Below are 25699 nucleotides of genomic sequence, written 5' to 3'. Positions count from 1 at the left end.
TGGGGGGGCTACACATTGCGGTGCGCGTTGTGTTGATCATGTAGCAAGTGACTTTCCTTAAGAATTCAAGGCCCTAAAAACTGTTTGACTCTACAGAAAACCCAATTACGCCGCTACAATGCTCTAACTTGGACCTAGAAGCCGGTGTCCCTGTCCATCCGTCTCATCACACTCAAGAGGCTTCTCCACTGTGGTGCGGGTGACCAGGCAAGCACACATAAACGACGAGTTTGCTTTTTTTTTCATGCCACGCATTTAAATAATACTTCCTTCTTACGTGATTCAGGTTGAGTGAGTCAGCGTAACGACGTGGGGCCTACCACCGCGACTCAGAGAACTTATGAATAATGTCAATTGTTCTGTGAAGCGAGCATTGTGCGCTGCTGATTAAGTGAGGCACAGTATGATTCATTCTTTCATTTTGTGAATGATTAATTTATTTTTCCTTCTCCTTTTCTTCTCACTTCAGTTTTATGAACAATTTGGATTGCTTCCCTTGGCATTAACAAGGTGTAGAGCGTTCTGGTCTGAAGAGACTGGTGCCTTTGTTCATTACGATAGCTTCCAGTAAAGCGATTTTCAAGTGCCCTCTCCAGCCACGTGATATATATATATATATATATATATATATATATATATATATATATATATATATATATATATATATATATATATATATATATATATATATATATATATGAATATATATATATATATATATATATATATATATATATATATATATATATATATATATATATATATATATATAACACAGAAATAAGGGTTGGCAGTCGAGAAAACCTCGGAAAGCAAAGGGGAGGATGTGGTAGATCATTGAAACAGATTAAGAATTTGGAAAGAAAGAAAGAAAGTGAAGAAAAAATGCCCGCCAGGTGGGATCCGAACCCACGACCTCCAGAATACCGGTCTGGTGCCGGTCGCATACCGGTCGCACCAGACCGGTCGCACCAGACCGGTCGCACCAGACCGGTCGCACCAGAATACCGGTCGCACCAGACCGGTATTCTGGAGGTCGTGGGTTCGGATCCCACCTGGCGGGCATTTTTTCTTCACTTTCTTTCTTTCTTTCCAAATTCTTAATCTGTTTCAATGATCTACCACATCCTCCCCTTTGCTTTCCGAGGTTTTCTCGACTGCCAACCCTTATTTCTGTGTTATTTTCAACGAGCCCCTCATTTTCCTATTCTGATTCGCTATATATATATATATATATATATATATATATATATATATATATATATATATATATATATATATATATATATATATATATATATATATATGTGTGTGTGTGTGTGTGTGTGTGTGTGTGTGCGTGCGTGTGTGTGTGTGTGCGCGTGTGCGCGTGTATGTGTGTGTGTGTGGTGTGTGTGTGTGTGTGTGTGTGTGTGTGTGTGTGTGTGTGTGTGTGTGTGTGTGTGTGTGTGTGTGTGTGTGTGTGTGTAGTGGCGGCAGGACCAGTGCAATGGTAATGGTTAAAAGTTATTGTTGCGATGAATTCAATTCGCCGGCTGATCGGTCATGAGTCGGAGGTGTGTGTGAGCATGACGGTATATGCACTACTGTCCACTGCTGCTTCTTGTGACACGGCACACACGCACACCGTACCCCTCTGGGATCCGGTCGAAGCCACAGCAAATGGACGAGCGCGGTGAGGATCAGAGGTAAACTGGGGCTGTTTTTGTCGCTAAAGGTGACAACGATGGCCTCAATGAAGACTGGTCCCGTAACAGCGACGCCGTCAAGGCAACGACTACGCGTCGTAGAACCAGGCCGGGCGAAATGGCGGGGGACATGACATCGTTGGCTGCTGTGGTCATGTGGGGGGTCTCAGCTGGTCTTGACGGGATGCTCACGGCGTTCATGGAGCGGGGACGGGCTGGGGCTGACCCTACAGGGCTCGCGTGCCCTCGACGTAATGGTGCAAAGCTCGAAACAAGGATGGAGATGATGCAATGATTGCACAGGCAACACGTGCGCGCACAAGTGCGCGTGTGTGTGCGTGCCTCTCTGTCTGTGTGTATATGCAGTGCGCTTTTGCATACCGGCATGTGCGTGTCGAAGCGTGCCTTGACTTTGTACTGGAGGCACCGAAAACAACACAATTTCTACCTTGCGTAACAACAAAGTGGAGCAACGCGGCCTTCACGGCTGTGTTCGCAATGCTTTATTTCTTTCCTCTTGCCTAGCCATGAACAAAAGGAAGTGCTGTGAAGAACACGTATTTACGTATTCGCACCTGCCTCGCTACCCCAGCTGTTGAAGGATAAAGAAGCGCCCGGCGTTGCGTGCCTGTTTTGTATAAGCACTAGACGCATATCGAATGCGTGGTACGCTTTTATACCCGCGGGACGCTAGAACGCCAGCTGTCAGGCGATTTCCCCAACTGATGTCGGTGTTTACGACATGCTTTCTGGGAGGCGGCGGGAAATGGATACACCAGCAGTGCAGCCAGTGGGAGCTGATAGAGGTGCAAGAAATGATTTGAAACTGCGGACAAAGTCTATGCCGCGATGTCCCGCTGCCCACCGTGCTCTAATTTAGTTTAGGAATGACACATTGTGGGCGAGTATATCACCAAAGGCACGTTGCAATAAAACAGCTTTGCTCTCTTTCAGCCCAAAAGAACACGGGAAAGGTTGGATCGACAAATAGTGAATAGGATACCGAGGCTTACTGATTACTCATCGCCTCCAAGGATTTCGCTGAGGAGGTGCGCTAGTGAACTTGATGTCAAACAAAATCGGGAGACTCAGTCCTCCCTCATGGATGGTAGTATAAGTAAGTGTTAAAAATTCCTGAGCTTTGCGTCTTTCGTGGCAACATTTACTCAGTGACTCGTGGGTTAACGAGGTACCTCCTTGTGTCGCGCCAGCCCTTGTTCGCTTTAAGCGCAGCTACGGTTCAAAGACACCACCTAATCCACTCAATGTGGCAAATACTCCATTGCTAACTTTGCTATACGCTGCTCCTTGCACGGCCGTGTAGGCGTAGTAAACTACCATATTTTCTTAGCTATCTTCCTTTCGGTAAAATATTGTTGCTGCGATATCAAGTTTGAGGACAAACTGTTGAAAATCAACAAATCGAACCACATCGACTGTGGCTCCACTGTGGCTCGATTTGGTAGAGACCGTGAGTCTGCTCGCGGCTGAAACGTCATTCTTGCATCCGCAGTATAGAGCTGGCCCCGAGAATAAGGGCCCTTGTAATCAGCAACACAGGAAATCTAGAGTACGCTGTGGATGCAGCTTGATGCGGGTAACCTCCCTTTCCATCCCGTGTTCGGAGATCGTCGGCGTCATTATCCAACTGTCCGCGCTTGCCGTTGTAGCTCCGCATTATCCGCTTGCCGTTGTAGCTCAAGCTTATCGTAATAGTACTTACCTGCTTTACAGGTACGTCCGAATGCTAGTTCACACGTGTATTAATAAGTGCTTGCATGATCGCAAACGTACTATCTGACATTCGTACGGACATAAGCACGGACCTACGGACCAAAAGTACGTCTGTGTATACTTACCTGGTTAAGTGGATGTAGCCGTTTAGGCATGCTTAGTTCGTTCGAACTGTGCGCTTGCGTTTAAATACGCCCACGCATATGCATTTTAGTACGCATGTGCTGGCTCATTCCACAGCCTTCTAAATGTCCGCTTCCTGGAAACGAGGAGTATTTTTCAGGGCTCTCAATAACGCAAATTTTCCGATCTCCTACTCTTAGAGACGCAAAACTGCGAGTGGAATTGAGGGGACCAGAAAGTACCGGAGACCCGCCCCATTTCTTAGGAGGGCTGATGGAACTATCACTACTATAATTATTACAACGTTCCTCGGACACGTTCATTCCTAAGCAGATTTTGCTAAAGCCGAGCGCATCTTGCCCCGTGGCGTTAGCCCCAGGCACCCTTAACCTGAAAATAACCTTCAAGCATGGGTTAAGTGGTTGCCGGGGATCCCAGTGTTTAGCCTTTGTAGGAGCAGAACGTCATCGTATGATGGACCCAGACAACACCATGGTAGCTGACAAGCTGGTCGAAGGATATGACCTTCAAGTAGAGGAACATTCCCGTCCTTTCCGCGGGCACCTGACGCTGAATGTAGAGTTAATTATGCAAATGGGATGTTCAACGTCCGCGTGGATGAAGCCTCCACCTCTTTCATTCCTGTGATTTACTGGAGGGAAGAGGGCGAGATCGCTTTTGTCCGAGAAGGACAACCAACGTGGTGGTGCTAACCTTTGTGGACCGAAGATTCCACTGTTACATACAATGCAGCTACGAATGCGCCCCGCTCAGGAAATATAAAATCATTCCCGCGTGCTACCGGGTGGGCCGGAAAATTCAGGAAGCTCCAGTTGCCGCGATAAATGTGCGGAGGAAGCGTAGCGACGGCTTGATCAACGCAGCAGCAACGGTGAGGACAACAACCTGCCCAACTAGCCCATTCGTTACATTTTCGATACAGGTATACTCACTATTTACTGCTCACCCTGACGTGTGAAATTAGGTGATATTTTTAGACGGAGCTAAAGATATAAGGTCGAGAGCCCGTAATTGGCGTAGCAGATTTTAACACAAATAGCCGACTTTGTGGCTACAAACGAGAGGCAGCCCTTGGACCTAAGCTCGCAGAACTTATGCCCACCCTGGGCATCACTTTCCGTACCGAATCTGACAACTATTACGTGAATAGGCAGCCTATTTACCCGGGACACCTGCCCTGATCTCGCACTCAACAGAAATATGCAACACGCCGAGTCGACTAAGATAGAGGGCACCCTAGGCATCGACCACTGCATCATAAATACGTCAGAACATACAAGACTCTGAGACGACCTCTCACCCAGGCTCATGTTCCTGACTTGCAGGTTCTCCGCATGTCCCAATAGCCCTCTAACCTGCTTACGCAAGGTTTCACATCCTCAGTCCCCTTACTAGCCTCTCAGGAAACACGAAAAGCTCATCCAAACCACAGGACACCCTACGGTATACAGATAGCCACTTACTCCGTCTGCTGTATATTTGGACAGCATGCAGGAGGCATACTAAACACTCGAAATGCCGGATAAACAACCTCACCCTTCGCAAACGAATGCACGGCGCCACCAAACAAGCAGCAGAGAATGCTTTCCAGCTAGTTTACTCTGACTGGATAGATCGGCGCAAGACAGCGGAAATCAGGTGCCTCAAAAGAACAAACGGCAGCCTTATTGATCTTAGAAAAACTAAAGGAAAGAACACTATGAAACTTTCAGAGCACGTCAACACAACTGGAACCGCGAGGACACAGTATTTCTGGGCGGGCATGGGTTATCCGAAGCTGGATCAACATTTCCACCTTTGCAACCTCAAAGCGGTCCTGATTAAACTGAGAGGGGGAGCAGTGTGTGGGCGGGACAGGCTAGGTTACAGTGAAATTGTTGGCCGATCTTCCCCACCGGAGTGTTCACGTCCTGGAATACATTATAACCTTCTTGAAAGGGGAAATCCCCTTACCTATATACTGGCAGACAGCTTTTGAGACCTTCTCGCCCCTTTATCGGAGCACATTATGGGGGCTTAATTACATATATCTAACATACTATTCACATACAGGGCACGATACGGGTACCCGATTTATGGCGCCATGTCATAATAGCTAACCCCTCCCCGCAATTGAACGGATCGCGAAGATCACAGCAGCCTCCGGAAAGCACGTGCGCAGGCGCTGGAAAGGTGCCAGGTGTAAAAAGACGGAGTGTACCATGTGGACGTCGCAGGCAAAGCTCACGGGGGTGGTAGGCGGCAGTGCTTATCCACAACCGAAGATGAGTTGGATCAACACTCTCCTCTAAAGCAACAGATTCAACACAGGTGGAAAAAGTATACTGTCGCTTCCCCGGATACTCGCTCTAAATACATTATCATGAACTCACACAACGCATTACGCTATTATGAAGCCTGGTGGATCGCACCACTGGTGGACGACTGCGAGGTTGCATGAGGGACACTGGCCCCTCCCAAAGCACATAATCTGGAGTCCGGGTCATCAGGGTTTAAGGGGAAATGAGGACGCCAATGCGGATACCCGGGCACTCATTTCACGGACATATCCCTTCAACCATCCAGACTAGAAAGAGGAAGACCTCCTTCTTAGGTTTAGATAAATTGTCGACTACTATATGGATAGTCACCGTCAATTTCCCACGTAGGCTAATGGTTTGGGAAAAGCGAACTAGCACGAGGTCCTGAGACTCCTTTCTTACACGATGTTGTGCCCCGCTATCGTGTAACCCTTTGACCTTGTGGTCAATGGCAGATGCCAGATGCGAGCAGATGGTCAATGGCAGGTCTGGGCCTGCCCATATAATCCAGATCTAATCTCCAACCCCAATCCTAGCCGAGAGAACGTGAGAGTATGTCTTACTTGGTTGCTGAGACCTTCAGACCCCCAAGGCTTTGGTCTAGAAAGCCAGGCTGGTGCCTTTGACGAATGGGGGTCTCTGAATAGGAGCTCCACCTAAGCAGGCAAGCCACCGAGCACGCCCAACCTACGCCCGATCTTGCTCACATCGTGCGTGGGAAAGGTGCTGGAGCACGTCCTGCTAAACAGATGGCGGGAGTATCTCTAAAGAAAAGAAAAAAACTATACGCAGATACAATCATCGGCTTCAGAGCGTACCTCAGCACTCAGGACGCCATGATTCAACTGAAACAACAGATAATCAATGGGGACTCCATCGATACAAAGGCAATGCTTGGTCTCGTCCTGCAGAGGGCCTTCGATAAAGTCAAGCACTCGGCAGTCCTGAGGCAGATACCCCGAATCAACATGGGTGAGAGGACGTATAACTACGCCAAGATTTTCTCTCGAGCCGAAAAACCGAGCTGAGAGCGGTCGGCCTAAAGATGGACCAGAAGAACCTCGGCAGCACGGGCATACCGCAAGGCTACGTTATATCACCGATGCTATTCAATCTCGTTAAGATAAAGTCGCAGAGAAACTCAACCAGATCGAGGGACTCGGGCACACAATCTACGCGGACGACATCACGCTGTGGGTTTGCGGAAGCAGCGACGTCCACATATAAGCAACTGTACGGAAACAGACACATGGAAACAGCCATCGACATGATTGAAGACTGCCACGAAGGCATGAGACTTCAGTGCTCCTCGAGCAAGTCCGTACTCCTGCTGAACCTCCCGAGCAACAGATACAACAGGAAAAGAATGCGGAAGGAACACGAGAAAATCTAAAAATGAAACAAAGTAGGTGCGGTGATCCCGATGGTGAACAGAATCAGAGTCCTCGGGGTGACCGTCAAGGAAAACGGGAGAAAGGGAGGCACCGTCACCCGCCTCATCGGCAACGCGATGAATTCAAGGAGACTCCTCAACAGAGTCACTCAATCATTTGTGGTCTGCCACATAGCGTGCGTGGCGGCCTTTCACAGATGAAAGAGGAGCGAAAAAAAAGCAAGGACGACATAATTATACGCAGGGCCTACAAGACGGCACTGGGACTCCCGGCAACCACCAACATGAACCGGCTATTGCAACTGGGGGTCCACAACACGCTGGAGGAAAATAGCCGAAGCACAGCGCGCAGCCCAGCTCGAAAGACTGTCGATCGCTAAAGCAGGCAGAAAAATCCTAGACACACTCAGTATCGGATACCACGGCCAACAAGGCACCAACAGTCCTATACCGGACGAAATAAGACACGGCTATAGGGTTGATCCTATCCCCAAGAACGTGCACCCGGAATACAAGGTGAGAGCCAAGGCACTCACGGACTTACATGCCGGTGACGAGGGCACCAGATACGTGGATCTGGCCGAATACGCCGGCAGCAACACCTTGGACGTAGTGGTGGTCGACGCCAATGGGAACACTCAAGTGGCGGACAGCACCCTATGCACTCAACCAGAAGAGGCCGAGGAGACAGCCATCGTCCATTTGGTCGCAGCTATCAGCCATTTGACAGCCATTTGGTCGCAGCTATCAGTACGATTGCGAATGACAATCCCTAACGCCGTATTTCACCACGCTATCATCCCCTTTCTCGCATGTGGAACTTTATTTTCACGATGATTGACATTTTAGCAATCGGTGCTGTTTTCAGTCTTGCGGGCAGGTAGCGCCGTCGCTCAGACTCAAGCCGCATCGCGTGCTCGGGCAGGTGCTGTTGCCGAATCCTCACCAGCAGCCTCCGCGGTGGATAGGCGTAGACATTTATTTTATCGCCGCTTTAAAAATCACCAATCCCCACCACGATTTTTTTACTACACTATCATCCACAACGTGCTTTTCGCGATTGTTTTGATTCTTGACAGCAGGGGTGAGCGGCTGTTGTCGCAGCCAGCGCCGGTTCGAGCCCAAGCGGGGCCGTACGGGCATGCACGGCTAGCGTGTGTGCGGAACGCCTCCGCGTGCAGAAAACGCTTTATGCTTGCCACCTTAACTGATTTTTTGCTATATATATATATATATATATATATATATATATATATATATATATATATATATATATATATATATATATATATATATATATATATATATATATATATATATATATATGGGACGAAAACACTGGACCTTCCCGCACGGTGCACTGGTCCTTAAAAGGGATGACAATAAAATCTGCTCTCTCTCTCTCTCTCTCTCTCTCCCTCCCTCTCTCTCAATATATATATATATATATATATATATATATATATATATATATATATATATATATATATATATATATATATATATATATATATATATATATATATATATATCACTACGCGCGAAACCTACATAGTTAAGCTATCGTGATAGACCGCAATGGCGATCGGGAAAACGTGCAGGGCGTTTGGAAAAACCAGAGCGTTGCCGGTCGCCTAAATTTTCTAAAACCCTCATAATAATGGATCACGAACTTGGGGTACCTCCGTATTTATTTGAGATTGTCGCTTCGTTGATGAAGTACAGAGCACCCGACGACACGGTCGGCCCGAACTGTATACTCGTGAAGGCAATGCAGCAGCCACGGGAGCTCGGGTAGGGATTTCTAGTATCTAGGAGCCGTTTTAGGGAATCACTAAAACACAGTACCATTACGGCTAGAAATGCACGCGAAGGCAAATAAAGATGATAAAGGTTAATAAAGTTTAGATGGCATGCCTGCTTAATTAAGAACTTCACCCAGAAATCTGGGAAATAGCGAAGCGGCGGCGCACGTCGCTGGCCGTCGTCCTAATATGACGTTACTTCCGGTCGCTGCCTCTCGGTTGCTAGCTCTTCCGGCGGTGCTGGAGCAAACAGTGGGCGGGGTATGTGGTCAACTTTATAGACGGATACCGCTGTTCCCCAGGGTAAATATGCTGAAACAAAGATTACAGGCGGGAACCGACCAATGTATATTTGTAAAAGAAAATTTTACCCGATTTTAAAAGCACTTCAGTAGCCCTTTAATGCACTTCTGTAAACCAATTTCTGTCTCACCCACGATCACTTGCGGTATAGTCGATTTTATGCTTCTTTTTAAAAGGACACGAGCAATTATGTCGATGAAAATTCTGAGCTCTTATGGGAGCAAGTGCGCCGTCATTAGGAAGGCCAGCAATATCCGGTGAAGCGTGCCCGCCCACATCTCCTTGCAATATACGTAGTGCGTTGGTCGGGGAGCAAATGGGCTTCTGACGACGCTGTCTCGTCCGGATAATGATGAGCAGAATGGCTGACGACGAAAAAAAAAAAAAAAAAGCGACGACGCGTTACCTTGTCGTCGTAGTCGTCAATTCTGCGCCCCTTTCGACGTAAATAAATCCACTCTCCCACAACTTTTCATGTGCAGAATTGAGAATGGTTCTAAATACTACACACGCAGAGGGAGTCCGAGGTCCGCCCACAATTTACGTTAAAATCAATCTGCAGTTCGAATTGTGTACTCGCGGTACGTTGCTGTTCGAGCTCGGAACGAAGTTATCATGCCAAGTCCACGTTACCGTTAGCTTAGTCATTTTTATGCCACTCTTGTTCACATGGTTGAACTTTTCCGAAGTACGTCCTACAAACAAAAATCAACAAAGCCACCAGCGTAAAGAATCTGTTTTATTGGAAGACAAGATATATCAGTAAGTGCGTTCGCACCGCTACCTCCACTGTGGGAAACATGAAGCCAGGTTCGTTCGCTCCGAACAATGGCGGCAACATCCAGAAACGAACTCCTTCCGGCCGAACAAATTGTGTCGTATCCATCTGCCAACAAAATAACCCCATCCACTCGTTCCCAGCATTTTGTGTCATTCCTTCCATGCCTTGCTCCTCCTTGCATCAAACTTTGATGCTAGTGGAGTTTGTTGGCCATGCGTACAGGGTCACAACAGCGGACATTTAATTGACTCATGCTAACCATTTTTGGAAGTCCGTGGGGGCTCATCTCATGAACCTAGAACAACCAGTTCAGAAAAAAAGATCTCATTCTTGCAGCAGTCTTCTATTCGGATATTTTCTCAGCTAGATTACATTGTGAAACTGTGTCGAATTCTTATATAATCGGCCGTCGAATTCCGCTGCACGTTGAGTTCTGGTGACTTAGGTATCTCTGGGAGCTGGTAAAATCATCTCTTGGGTGTGACGTTGAGTACACGACCAAAGTTTGCCTTCAATGCGAATCCTTCATGGGAACTTGGTATAACTCTCAGAACTTTTGAGCGGTTCGCCACGCAAGGGACATAGCGAACAAAAATGATATGAGCAGTGTGGAGGAAGTGGGATGGCACTTCCCTGGCATCATCTCTGCAAGACGTTGCAAGGAGACACAGCGAACGTGATCACATGGCAGCGAGCTGGGCAGGCCAGTACACGCCGCCTTCTTTTTCGCGTGTTTTGTTGCTCAGTCTGTTTCTTTCAAAAACGCTCTGAACTGGAGCACGGGCAAGTTACAGAGATATGCGAGAATTCACGGCACCGGTAATGATAACGCATTTCTTTGATTCTGTGATGCCACGCCCTTGCGAGTTATTCGTGCTTGAGGAAAGAAATGGAATGGGGTATGGCTGTCACTTTCTGAGAAATAAATGGACGTTCCAAGATACGAAAAGCATGCAGTTTGCTCCAGTTCTAAGCTGTAACATTTTCTGGGCAACCTACGGAAACAGCACTTCCACAGGTGAGAAATGCACGTGCGTGAATGATGGTCACCGGGATCTCAATGGTGTTGCTGTCTACGTTACCAGACCCCCTCCTGACTGGTACCGTCTGGTGTGTACAATCGTAATGCAATGATTCTACTGTAATGCACTTCATCCCGGTTTCCTTTTGCGTTTAAGGTGGGTCCTACAAAAGCAAAACTTGCGCATAGCCGCGTCTGAAATGCAATCACCCTGACTGCCATATCTGTTCAGCCTACTCACGTCACCGAGCACAACGTACTGTTCGCTGGGCTCATAGTAGCGGATTGTCGCCTCCAGAAGGGCACTGCTAGGTCGCACCAGCACCGTCACCATGTAATCCACCGGCGCGCTCACTCGCTTTCCTAACGCCACTTTGCGGCCGATCACGTCGTGGTAGTGGCGATCGAAACGGAGCACATGTTCGTTGGGCTGGGACACCGTGGCGTCGATCACCCTGTCGAGAACGAGTACGCTGCACAGGTTCGCCTTGGGTTCCAGCTGGGTGTTGATAACGCTCACGAGGGCGCGCGACGCGTTGGTGACTCCGGGGTCGCTGATGGACACCACCGTCCGGTTATGACAAGTGCACCAGTGCGGAAGGATGAAGGCGTCCTCGCAGCTCCGGTTGAGCGGAATTTCCTGGAGAAGGCTGATGCCATGCGTCGTCCGATGAGGCCTGTCTGGCGGGAGGGAGGCTAGGTGCTGGAGTGTGGCGTGCACGTCGAACGGGGTGGTGAGCCGTCGGGAGTTCCTCCGCAGCCGGGACAGCTCGGTCGAGTAGCGCTGGGCGAAGGCTTCGGGAAAGGCAAGGAACATAATTGGCATGCGCTCCTCCAGCTTACCGACGTACGTCGACCGTATCGGTCCGAAGCGGAGGCCATGGTCGCTGAAGAACACGAGCAACGTGTTCTTGAGCGCTCCGCTATTGTAGAGGCGACTCAAGAGGCGCATCGAGGGCGCATCTGCGTAGCCGGCGTTGTTCAGCATGTCGTGCGTCAGCCGCGCCACGAACGCGAAGCCGAAGTAAGGCCTCGACTCACAGGTCTCGGCAAAGTTCGCCAAATAGTCGAACACCACGTTCATTTCCATTTTAGAGCCCCAGCAGTGGCGGCCCGACTTCGCTCTCATGGCAGAGTTTTCTGTGGCCAGGAAGAGTGGCCTCAGGTAGTAGTCTGTAGGCGGCATCGCGAAACCGCGCTTGAGATAATTGAAGGTGGCAATGTTGGGCGCGTCTTCGGCGAACAGCGTGCGGTAGCCTCTCGTCGCGAACTCTTTCCATGCGAAGTCTAGTCCGTCGAAAGTAAAGCGGGTGAGGCTCTCGTTCCAGTAGTACTCCAAGAACTGCCCCGTGAGAAGAGCGACTATGTTTGGAAACGTGTTGTCCCCTATCTTGGTATAGCCGTGGAGCTGTACGGCACCCAGTTTGTCTTTCAGGAACGCCTTCGTTCTGGGCATATGTCTCTCGAAGTTGAGGTTTGAGATCGAGTCCACTCCAACCATGAGTACGTTGAGGCTTGCGAGTGCCGAATTTTCGGAGGCCTTTTGGAGCCATAACAGACGGCGCTCGACTTCAGGGATCACAGGCACGAGCGGCACATGTTGCACGATAACTTCGTGGCGACCGTGAAAACAGTTTACGATAGCGTGGTGGGTCTTCAGGGGGTGGTCTAATCTGAGAGGTTTAGAAGCGCTCAAGTTGTAGCGACTGTCCACGACATGCGGCTCAGCGTTGTCGTCTCTGAAGACATCTCTGTAGGTGCACTTGACTTGCGATGGCTTGAGCTTGTAGTGGCGCCACAGGAGCGTTTCCTCCACACTGATGACGGCGTTGGGGCGAATGCGAAGGAAGCTGGGTTTTCCGGGACAGACGAAGTCGGCAACCTTGCGGTACAAGTGGGCCACGCTGGGGTCGAAAGGATCCCAGGCAGGGATGTGGCACTCGGACGTACGGATCAGGTAGCCACTCGCCGCGAGGTCTTCGTCCTCATCTGGGAGGAATGCCTTCCACCAGCTGAACCATGGGAGCACGGTCGTGTAGCGAGACAGGAACAAGATGCACATGCACCCAAGCGCGGTGGTCAGAGCGAAGGCCCGACGCATCACGCGCTCTGCTCCGGACCTGCGCATGAGAAACGGGAACGGGGAGGTTAGGGCAAGGACATTGGCTGATACCAAAGAAAACGCTAATACCAAAGCTAATTCCAAATGATACCACTTATTTAGCTGATGTCCTAAGAAGTGAAAGATATACGAGTTCGCACTAAACTGTTAATTCGTTGCTCAAACGTTCCAAACATGTGGTACGACTCACATTGCAAAGATAAGGTTTCATTTGGTTGCTCAAAGTTTGCAGATGTTCAGTGCAATGCACAACACTGTTCATAAAAACGGGTGTTTCTGGCGCATGCATAAATTTACATGAAAACGTCCTGAATCAAGGCACATATCAGGAATGGCACTGTCTTCATCCGTCGAAAAGAAGAAAGGCTAACAAAAGAAAGGACTTCCAATAGTAGCTAAATACACAGTTCCCTCAGTATACCTTAAGATTAGAAGTAAGCCTCAAATTTGTTTTTTGGCTTGGAAGCAAGGCAGGCTTCTCAATTATACTGTGGGATATTGTAACACTCGTGATGGCCGAGAAGGCACTGACATCTTTTCGAATCCAGACTGAATTGGAGCGACTGCCTTGAATAATTATACTTGTATGTTAACTACCATTTATCGACTAATACTACCAGAAGTCTATGAAGGTTGTCCCTTATCGTATATAGTCGTTGCATTCTTGCTTCTTTGAAATTGCTTCCGTCTGATTGAATGAGGACTCGAATACGACAACTTTGGCGCCGCTTTGCACACACACATGCAGACGCCGCATAGGCCGTCCGGAAGGATCCATATGTTGATTTCATTGATATAGTAAAGTTCATTCGAAACAACAAGGCGATATCAGGGCGCCAGCCCGGTGGAAGGCGTCCTCACTCCAGGATGCATCGAAGATTTCCTGCTCGTGCTGCCCTCTCTGCCAAGAGGCGCTGGGCACAGGGGTCGGAGCTGGTCAACAACTCCACCCGCTGGTGTGTGGTAATGTTGGTGAGTGTTGGGCGGGTACGCATGTAGGGGCATAGACCGCCCCCATGTTTGGACAATAGTAAAGTATTTTGTGTGGCAGAGTGTATTGTGGGGAAAGGTGTCTTTCTGCCGTTTGCATGGTGTAAATGCGTCGGATTTGGAGATAGTATCGTGAGACTGGGTGTATTTTCGTTGTTGAATCTTATAGTGCGTGGAGATATCGGAGCAGGCAAGGAGTGAAGATATCGGAGTAGATCGTAAACGCAATAGGGGTCGGCCAAGGACTCGATGGGGGGATGAGCTACGGACATTTAAGGGGGGTGGGGAGGGTGGACTCCGATAGCACTCGATAGACGTGGCTGGAGATTTTTGGGAGAGTCCTTAGCCTTGCAATAGACACAACCAGGCCGCTGCTGCCGCTGCCGTCGCCGTCGCCGCTGCTGATCATGATGATGACGCACATTGTCCAGTTGAGACCTATGAGTACGGCTTCGTGAGAAACATTGTCAAACGCACCTCTAATATCGAGTGTTAGGATTGCATAGAGATCGTTGAGGTCTTTTTTTGAAGTTAGTCGAGAAGATGTTATTTCAGGTATAGGCAAGTGTCCTGCGTTGTGAGTTGGGAACGGAAGTTAAACATGGTATCTAGGGAGTGGCGATCATCTTGTATATATGCGGAGATGCGGTTGTGGACGAGGTGTTAAAGGGTTTACCAAGGACAGGATGTTGAAAGAGGAAGAAGGTCAAGGAGAGGCGGCGGAGATAGTGCAGGCCCTGGGATTTGTTGGGCTTAAGTGACCATCTGTGTGCTTCCTTTGGGGAGAAATAGTGGCTTGTGTCCATTTCGCATTGAGATAGTTTAGCAGCAGATAAAGACTAGTTTCCGAGGAATTTGTTAGGTATCTTGTTATCTTGTCTTTTCCCTGTGTAGCATTGAGTGTGAGCTTGTAGAGGGTGGCTTCGGGCTCGGGTGGCGTGAATGTGGGAGAAAAATTTGTGTTAGCTAGTTCTAGGTACAAAGAAAGGGGGGAAAGGGAGTCGGAGCTTGCATTGCGCTGCATGAGGTCGTGGAGTATTTCCTGTTCCGTTCCCGGGTAGTTACGGATGAGGCGAGGAAATTCACGAGTTGAAGAGTTGCAGTCATATTGGTTTCCTGGAAGCGTATGAGCGTACGGAGTACATACCATGTTTTGCCTGTCGTAGGCTCACCTTGCAGCTTACAGACAGGACTGGTACCAATTTAGTCTTCTTAGGTATTACGCGTATTCAAGTGCTACCTTTGTTTCGCATGTGGTGCGATGTTTCAGTTTTCGATTAGTACAATGTTCTTCCATCATTTAATAGTCTTGCGCGGACATCCCAGAGATGTTGCAAATGAGTATCTATTTCAGGTTGGGTGATGGGGATTTTAGTGGTGTAGTTATCGAGTTTGGTAATGAGGTCTTGGTTGCATTATTGTATGTTTGCGATTGGTGCAGCTTGTCGATGGTAGTGGAAATTCAATTGGTTATTCAGACGGGGCCAAAACTAAGTTGCACGCATTTATGATTGGTGATCGTTAATGCAAGGATGTAGTGGTCACTTCCGAGGGTTGTTGCGTGCATTCCCAATGGGCGTCTTTGATATTCTTGGTAAACGTGAGGTCAGGGGAGGTCTCGGGAAACGATATTGCCTATTCTAGTGGAAGTTTAAGGGTGATATTGAAGCGTAAAATTAAATTGTTGCACAGCCTCTTGTAGTTTGGTGCCCTTGGTAGTATTGCAGCCGTGACCATAAGCCATGTGCGGTGCGTTAAAATCCCCCAGGACAATCAGCGGGCAATGTTTCGCTCCGGTCGTGGCGCGTTTTAGTAAATCACGGATGTCGGGAGCAGATGTTTAGGAGGACAGCTAATATGAAGTACGAACGGGCTTGGTTGTGATTCTTAGGCAGCAAGTATTTCTTTAAACGTGTGGTCTATTGTGCTTAGTAGTGTTACATTTGCACAGTAAGGAGCGCGCGGGCGAGGATTGTAGGCAGTGCGGGAATCGGGGTTCCGGTGGGAAGTGCCGGTTTGCTGTCATGTGGTGATTCCGGTTTGGTTTGTTGAGAGAGCGGAACAGGTTGGGCGCGTTTATTGGTACACGAGCGATTCTATTGCCGTACAAGCAGGGCTGTAGGACCGCCGGAGCAGGGCTGTAGGACCGTCGCGTCCGTGGCCTATTCGGTAGAGCGTCGGGCTGCGGCCCGCAAAGTCCTCGGATCGAAACCTGGCGCCGGATGCTGTTTCTTTTTTAAATATAGAGGAGCACTGCGGACGCCGCCGCCGCCGCCGGCGGTGGATGGTTTGGGGTCGCTTATAAAGTGCATTCGCACTTAAAACACACGAACACACACACACACACACACACACACACACACACACACACATACACACTCACAAGCAGATATGTGTGCACGCACACGCGCGCGCGCTCACACAAACAGATACAGGAGCACGCACGCACGCACGCCTACATGTTCTACGAAATAGGGGACGATATGTCATATTATCATTACATGTACCGCCCTCGACTCGACATTAGCCATCCCATGCACTGCCCCGCTTAGAGCTCAGCAATGACATCAGAAACTTGTAACGTCAAACAAAGTAAATAGGTAACTGACAACCTGTTCGACAGCTGATAATAAGGCCATTAAGATAATAAAAAAATCATGGGCCACTTGACCCAGTAAAGGTGAATGACCAACAGAGATGTGGTTCACACATGAGTTTGGACAAAAGTGCGAGTGCTTGAAAGAAGTCCTGCTGCGACTAGCCGTTTCAATGCGTCACTAAATCTTGGTAGGTGATCCGGAATCGGAGGGTAGACGTAACTTTTTACGGCGGAGAAGCGAGCCATGACACCCTTATGCAGTGTCGTTACATGTCCCGCACAATTGGAAATTTTCGGCGTCCCCATCTGGACGGCAGAAGAGAAATGAGATTTATAGTACAGAACGGCAACCTTGTAGGGTTAAAGCAAGCTCGGAGCCACAAAAACCCAGCAATATCACAAATAAATAAACAAACAAACGAATAAACGCATCGCTCTACACAGACGTGTGGGTAAGTTAACTATACTGCGCGGAGTTTCTTCAAGACACAGAAAAAAATGCACGGAATACTTAGCTGTAAAGAAGAATGCGGTACGCCCGCCTTAGTGACAAAGCTCACCTTAGGTGTGAAGTGCTCCCTCCGTTTACGAGGCTCTGTCGTCCAGCATTTGTCGCGAAGCGCCCCTTTCCCTAGCGGCATTGTACAGTCCAATAAAACACCACGGTCGTGGTCGACTCGTAAGGGGAGATACTCCGCCACAAGATTCCGTAACCTTGTCACTACAAAACCACTAAAAACTCGGAAACACCCGCGGGAGAGCCCGTCGAGAGCTGCCCCATCGGCGAGACGGCGTGATGTCCCCTGCATGGCTCTGCCTCCACCGCAATGTGAATTGGCACCCTACCTCACCGACGGAGGGCTTTCATTGTCCGGGCGTCAATGTCAACAGTTCAGCTGCTGAAGCCAACCGTGTCAAAGGTTCGGCGTCACGTGGGCCGCATGCATACAAGCGGGCGCAATTGGTTACATTGTTGCACCTTTGACATTTTTGCCAGGTCGCTCGAGTCAGTAAAAAGAAATGTGGAAACAAACCTGCGCCGATTGCGGGCACGCAATCGTCGCAAGTGTACTATGATTTTGCAAGACGTCTGAAGGATTGTGAATCGATGCAGTCGCGGCTTATTCGGTACTCCGAAGGCACATTTTTTTACAGCGAAGTGAGTGATGCCGTTTTCCCCATGTTATTTGGAGTCTGTCTCGTTATCAACGCAAAAACAAAAGAGAACCACATTGGTCCCCCCTCAGTCTGCCACCCCTCCTGACAGAGCGGAAAACACAACAATGTTCTAAATTACGAAATTTTCGCTAACTGGACCTGCAGAGGAAGGAAGACAAACAATGCGCAACTCACAACTCTGTTGTGAGTTGCGCATGTTGTGAGTTGTGAGTTTCGCATTGTTTGTCTTCCTTCCTCTGTATGTCCAGTTAGCGAAAATTTCGTAATTCATAATGCACCAACTAGCCCAACAACACGTTTTACTACGCCTCGCATGTGGTGCTTTTCGCACTAGCCCTGTCCATAGTCTGTATGTAGAATGCAATAAATGGTCCCTAGATCCCCAGAGGGTGTACATGGACGTTTTATATGCCTCAAAAATCATGTCTATGACAAATTATCCTTTTACTCCGACCATTTATGATGCATCCTCACAGCAACTCTTTTTAAATCGTCCATCAATCTCCATGCCGTTTCCTCTAAGAGTGCGAGAATATGCTTCTGAGCTAGAAGTCTCGTTTTCAGGCATTCACAAGACGCCCATCATTGATTCAATTCCACCATGGCATCTCCGCCCTATGTCATGTTACCTGTCTTTTATGTAATTTAGCAAGAACAGGTCACCAAGGATTGCGATTCTGCAGCATTTCTTGTTTGTGCAGCATAAGTACCGCTGTGAAACGTTTTACAGTGATGCGTCCAAGACTGCAACTGCTGTGGCTTGTGCTGCGCATGGGCCAAACTTTCACGTCAGTAAATCAATGAACCTTTGTAGCAGTATATTCACAGCGGAAGCATGCGGTATTTTAATGGTAATAAATCACATAGTCCAACATCAAATCCTAAAATCCATCGTGTACACGGACTCTCTTAGCGTTGTACAAGCACTTGCATCAGGAAAGCATTCTAAAATCTTTGTCATCAATCATGTTTTTAAGGCTATCATGTCTGCATATGCATCAAACCTTCAAATAACTTTCTGTTGGGTTCCAGGGCACTCTGGAATTGTCGGGAACGAAACCGCAGATCGAATGGCTACTGCAGCTACACTCTTGAATACAATGGACATAGCAACAGTGCCATACACAGACATGAAGCCACACATCAGGCACCAACGTCGCAACAGATGGCAAACACACTGGAGTGAACAAACAGATAACAAGTTACACGTTATAAAACCACGCTTGGGACCATACACCACTGACACACGCAACAGATACACAGAAGTTGCCCTTGCTAGGCTACGGATAGGGCACACACGTGTCACACACTCTTATCTCCTCACGGGGGCTTCAAGACCCCAGTGTGGCAGGTGTGGAGAAGCCCTATCCGTAGTTCACATACTCATTCGATGCAAAGCACTTCACACAACACGACGCAAACACTTCCCACAGCTATACAGACTACACGTCCCACTACACCCAGCGTTTTTCCTGTCTGACAATCCCATGTTTTCTATCAAGTTCGTTTTTAAATATTTAGAAGAAGTTCAATTTTTAGACCTCATTTCATACCACGCGTGATCACTCCCTGGCCCTATACACCAGCCATGGCCATTGTCGTTTTGTGATTTTACTTTTGTTTTTGCTGACTTTTCTTAGTGTTTAAAGGTTTCACCCCTCATATAAGACTATTGTTTTGGCGCTCTTTGCCCCAGTTGGCCTTGCGCCATAAACATCCAACCATCATCATCAACACATTTTACTACAACAAGTTCTTCCTAAATGAGTACTGACGCGAAATTTTCGTGTCGTTTTTCCTTTCGCTGCTATGGGTGCCTTCTTGCCCAGTAATCATAGAATGGCACATTGGATGGTCGATCACTGCCTTAATAATTATTTACAGCCTCGTTTATGTCTGTCAGTTGCGGTTTTGATGAAACGAACAACGAGGCGGCCGCTATGACAGGAAGGCGCTCTTGACGTCACGGTTCTCGTCGCACCACAGCCGGTCTGGACGCGCGCGCGCGCGTCAGACCGGCCGTGGTTGCACAAGCCGGGCAGCATGACGTCAGTCCCAAAACTGTGACGTTATTCACAAGGCGAAACAGCGCGCACCAGCAGCAGCAGTCAGCGCCTTGGCTACGTCACAAGAGCCGCGACGCCAGCAGTTTGGTTCCAGGCGCACATTGTGTCATGCTGATGCCGATGTTGAAAGGGTATCCGTTCTGAGCTTTCTAGTGCGTGCAAATATTAAAATTGATAAGAAAGGTATTATACTATATGGTTATGGTCGAAAATTTCTGGAATATATCTCCACAAACAGAGGAAGCTATTTACGTAGTTATTACAGCTTTGAAATTTCGTATCAGGACCCCTTTAAGGAGAGGGCGTTGGGCTTCTTCTCTTCGACAGGAATGCCGCTAGTGAGGACACTGATGAGCCACCTCCTCAACGTGACGGAGGAGAGGATGACATAGCATTTTCTTTTTTTGACACGAAAGGTTGAGCTGCCTCATCTAAAATGGAAGGAGGACGGTGTGTGGAACAGGAGAACAGCCACCCCGACTCGCCGGTTTATTGTTGTGGTTCGTCGATCAAATGATGGACTGCTTCGCAGGACTTCAATAGGTATGATATCAAAGTGCACTTCATTCAGCTCTCTCTTTTCGACGACGGGGATAGGGCAACGACATCTGAGTACAAAGCGCATGAAGACGATTCTTTTCTAACCGTGAGTGCATGGTCACAAAGCGGAGCCTTGATAGAGTGCCGCTGCCAACCCGATACTTCCGGTTTCGCCACGCAGCTTTGAATCCTAATGGCAATTCTGTACGGCACAATTCCAAATATATCGTAGGGGCTATCTCTAGAAAACGTTTTTTTTTTTGTTTTATGTAATCGTTTTGTTGCACATTGCAAAACGAGACGCAGGCAACAGAAAAATAAAGCCGTCCCACTCAATGTGAAAGCTGTCGGAAGTACATAGCAGTGATTCGCCATAATGGGCTGTACCGCCGTTATCCGCTCTTCGCTACCACCCCATGCAATTCAAATTTGCCGCCTTCGCAGTGCTTGCGCGCCCCCTGCCTGAAACTGCATCAGCGGGAGTTCTGTTCTTTTTGTGGTTGCTTTATTTTCGTATGCTGGAGCTGTTTTGCGTCATTTCGAACGCGTAATTTTTTTCTTGCGCCGCTGGAGCCTTTCTGCGGCATTTCGAATGCGCCATTTTCTTTTCGCGCGTGGAGCCTGTTTGCGTCATTTTGAACGCGCCATTTTTTAAATGCAGAGCATTTCAGTAACTCACGATTTCACCCGCGTTGACGTCCGTAGTCCGCACCGCACCCCTCCCTACTATATAAAAAAAAATACTATCCGGCGCCCGGTTTCGATCCCTCGACCCTGCGGGCGGAACGCAATGTACATGATGCTCTACCCACTGTGCCCCAAAGCCGACACAGAATGGGACGCTACGAACGCGCCTTATATCGTTGACTCATTCAAATTACTGCTGACGAGCGCTCTCTCGTCAGCAGTTGCCACAACTGCAACAACATTAACGTAACGCAAACTACTTAACAGCGTGCGCCCCCGGAAATGCTCTGCATTTGATCGTGCCCCTCGCGAGGGGGATGTTTCACTGCGCCTTCTCTCGCTCGCGGGACCCGTGGCGCCATCTGGCGGAGGCGCGGCACAACTCGTAGCACTTTCTTTGAAAAAGCGCCTCGAAAGCGCGGCAAATATGAAATAGGGATGACGCGCTTTCGAGGCAATCCGCCGACGCGGCTGCTTTGTGTACAGACTCGGCGGCGAGCGTCCCGGGATTCTGGTGCCGACCGAACCCCATTTTCTTTCAATGTTTGCTAAAGCGACTGTAATTTTTTTCTTGCGCGGCCACTTTTTTCGCTTACTATAGTAAAAACCAACCCAATGAGCGTTCCTAACTAAATGAACACGGGCGCTGCCGGTTGTTTATACGTATATTTTCCTCAGATGTACCTATAGTTTTCTTTGCGCTAAACAACGGTGAGATGTAGGACAAGCGACAGCGGTTCACGAGTTTCGAACGCTTATAACTATATAAACCACTTGGCTTTCGAAGCCTCTGGGGCACGCCGCGACGACAGCGCTGCAACGGAACGCTCTGTTGCTCTACTTGGGTCCAGCGAGCGAGCTACGACGACAAGGCGAGCGCCTAATGTGCTCTGCACTTAAAAGCTTGCCCATGTCGTGAGCGACGTGAACCCCGTTTGCACAGCCGCATTTTCGTAGTTCATATACACCGGCGCTTTGACTCGTACCCAGCACCTGACGTTCGGGTGCGCAATATAAAATGACACCGAAAAGGCAAATGAATAACCAGATATAGAAATAGTCAGCCGTGGAAATCAAAGCGAGGTTTCACACAGCGAAGGAGCTCTTAAAAATTGTTCGAAAATTTTATATGCATGAGCACATAAACCCCAACTTTGAAGATTCGCCTCATGACTGTATGTATAAAGCCTTTCAATCGAGGGCGCTTGCACAAGATCGGAGGATGTATTTGCCGGTGTTTCAACCGATCGGAATGCCTCGACGGTAGAAGAAGAAAGTAACTGTACTTCCACAAGGAACCTCTAGGCCGGAGCTCCAGGGACAGGGCCATCTATCTCAGCGGGTTCGATCAGTTCTCTCGGCACTTCCGCACTGAAGTCGGCCAGATTCCTCTCCCACGAAGTGGAGGTAGCATTGGGTATGGGGGCAAGTGTGGGGTTCTGCGGGCAGGTCCAGAGAGTATGATAAATGCTGGGGATTGGTTCCCGCAGTTCGGACACTTGAGAGTCCCTGACAATCGCTGGAATCGGTTTTTGTGTGGTGTTGGGTGCTTATGTCTGTTTTGACGACTGTCCGTAGCAGATCTCGGGTGTCAACTGGCTCTTGACTCTATATTTGCGTCCCACGTTCCTTTGTGTGTGGCAGTTTGTGGTCAGGCGCCCGGTGGTTTAACGCTCGGGCGAGGGCGTGTGCCCTCTCATTTCCTGGCATGCCTTCGGGCCCAGGTACACAAGTCACCTTGTAGCCCTTTCTGACTTGTAGCGAAGACATTGCTGAGTATGTTTGCGGTGTTTCTGTTTATTCGGTTGCAGATGAGTTGTCGCCATGCGGCCTCTGATTCTACGGTAGCTGTTGCCGGCAGCCGCGAGACAGCGTTGAGAAGCAACGTAATTCTGTCGGAGTGGGAAGCCTCTCAATGAATCAAGATCAAAGAGACAAAGAAAGCGGCGCGGGTGAGAAAACGCGTTGCTAGGCAACACTCAGGATAGTCGGTGTGTGGCGCCGCAGGGGCGAGCGTAAGGGATTCTCAACATGGCCACACTGCAACAAAAATCCAACACTGTACCACACCACCTGGGCTTGCCAGAACACACCGGCCGCCCCAATTATAAAATGAAATGACCTTATTTCCCATGAAGTATGTACAAAACTTTATGGAGGAAAATAGGGAAAAATTCCCGGGCCATCTCCACTAACGTGAAACCTGGTGAGGGGCGAAGCATGCAGTGTATACGTGCATTCATGGCGCCTTGGCGTTTTTGCCAACAGAGATTAAACCGTTGGGGGTACAGGTATACAGCTTTGCGGTAAAAGTATCTTGTCTTTGAAGCACGACGCTCTCTAGAGCGAGGCGCAAACGAGTGTCCCGGGGTTTTTTAGTACGCGTTAGTAACGCGTACTAAAAAACACCTAGCGCGAGGCGTAAACGAGTTTTCTGACAGCGACAGGAGACGCCGACAGCCCAGTCCCCTAAGGGGCTCCGCCCCTAAAAAAGTTGCTAAATTGCAACTTGAAGGCACCAAAAACTCGTGCAGCAGCAGGATAGTGGCCGAACACAATCGTCTTAAATGTAGAAGAGAAAAGAAAGAGTAAGTCACACGTTCGATTCCCGGCCGCTGTGGCCGCTTTTCTGATGGAGGCGAAAAGCGAAAGCGCCCGTGCGTACGCGATTTCGACGCACGTTAAAGATCCCCAGGTGGTCAAAATTAATCCGGAGCCCTCCACTACGGCGCCCCTTAATCGCCTGCGTTGAGTCGGCGCGTTAAACCCTACAATCAAATCAGAAGAGAAAGAAAATTACAACATAAATAAACTATGGCATACAGACGGCTATCAGACATGGGGTAAAGAATAAAGCAACAATAATGCCTTCGAACTGCAGGTCATCAAAAAAGCAAAATGAAAGACGACATACGCATAACGGCGATATAATCACAGACATCGCTGCAGGCAATGGTAAATCAAGTAAACTAATCAAAACGAGATACAGGCCATAAAAATTTGTAATGACTGTTCTACACGGCAGCGGTACAAAAAGGCGAAAAAAAAATGAAGGAAGTTCACACTAACGCGTAACTAACTCTTCAATGTAGCGAAGCTGTACGCAACCTTCACGACCAACACGACGGTTTAAGTCCATGATTGCAACCAATTGGCTTCTTCTTCGCCGCTGCAACAACCTTTACTCCATCATTGTTGCTGTAAGTGTGAGCTTCTTTCATGTTATGAAAGCGATAATCATTGGACATCCCCCTGGAGAGGCTTACGCTATGACGTGTCTTTCTCGTTCCGGGCAAGTATTGCCACAATTACGGCGAACGCTGGAGTTTTTTTTTTTTTTTTTTTTGCCAATCTTGGCAAATCTCCCTAAATGAATATGCTTGGCCTGGCAAACGTGCGCAGGGGACGCTGGACGGTCGCCGCTAGGCCAGCACCCACGAGCGCTCGGCATTTTCTTGGTTTTTTTTTTTTAACTGCCGGGCGGTCGCCGCGAGGCCGGCGCTCACGTACGCCCGCTCGGCAATTTCTTGGTATTTTTAACTGCGGACACCACCAATTAGGATTTGCTAAACAGCTTCGCTGTTAAAAATATAAACAAAGCAACTGCACAGGTCAAGGTTCAAATCGTTCAGACCATACTAGGAACTAAATTGATCTGTTCAGCTAGACAAAGAAGTTATATCAACCTTCTTGGCGGCTGTTCAAGGTTGTGCAGAAGAGTCGGCAATGTATGGCGAAGCATTTGCGTACCGTAGTTTGTTCGTGGGCGAGGCATTAGACAGTATTCTGGTGACCTTGTGCTGTAAGACGCAACGAGTCGATGTAGGAAGGCTACGTTACTTAAACCGTTTTGGCCAGATTATTGATCCTTTCTATATGCTAAAGCTAATTGATATCGCAATATGTGATGGGTTTTGAGAACATGTAGTTGCCGAAATAACGGTATGGTGAGGCAGGCGAATGTTGATTTGCATGTTTTAAACGAATTATTTTCTTCTGCAAAAGAAATAACTATTTTATATTCCATCGTGATGTCGCATCTGAAGCGAAACAGCAGTAGTTTAAATGACTGAAAACGAAAACATTATAGATTGTACTTTCGAAGAAAGGTATTTCACACAGAACATTATTCTTACAACTGTAGAAAGTGTCCGCAAGGAAGATTGTATGGTTATTTCACGACCGGCATTCATCAAAGGAAGGACACTCAAAGGCGCACTTTGAATTCTTACAACGCAGTAGCCGGTGCGAGCAGCTTTAGGAGCCAAGGTAGCGTAGACGAGGCGTGTGTGCCGGCTTTGAAGTGTTTTATGTGGGAGCCTTAAATGCTCCTTAGTGCGAAAAACC

The 25699-nt window shown here is 48.4% G+C and overlaps 1 protein-coding gene across 2 annotated transcripts in view; it reads right to left on the bottom strand.

Annotated features, from left to right (window-relative positions):
• Nucleotides 1-10088: 10088 nt before the first annotated feature.
• Nucleotides 10089-25699, bottom strand: part of LOC144174752 (uncharacterized) — a 28321-nt gene continuing 12710 nt past the window's right edge. For both annotated transcript variants that reach the window (XM_077703599.1, XM_077703598.1), the window contains exon 2: nt 10089-13289. In XM_077703599.1, coding sequence (XP_077559725.1) covers nt 11300-13270 — 1971 coding nt within the window. In that variant the 5' untranslated portion in view covers nt 13271-13289 and the 3' untranslated portion in view covers nt 10089-11299. The remainder of the gene's footprint in view (nt 13290-25699) is intronic.

The sequence above is a fragment of the Haemaphysalis longicornis genome, unplaced genomic scaffold (genome assembly GCF_048455015.1).
Source record: "Haemaphysalis longicornis isolate Haplotype H1 unplaced genomic scaffold, Haemaphysalis longicornis Haplotype H1 scaffold_3, whole genome shotgun sequence".
Taxonomy (NCBI): Eukaryota; Metazoa; Arthropoda; class Arachnida; order Ixodida; family Ixodidae; genus Haemaphysalis; species Haemaphysalis longicornis.
Note: the sequence above shows the minus strand (reverse complement) of the source record. Positions and strands in the feature narration are given on the sequence as shown.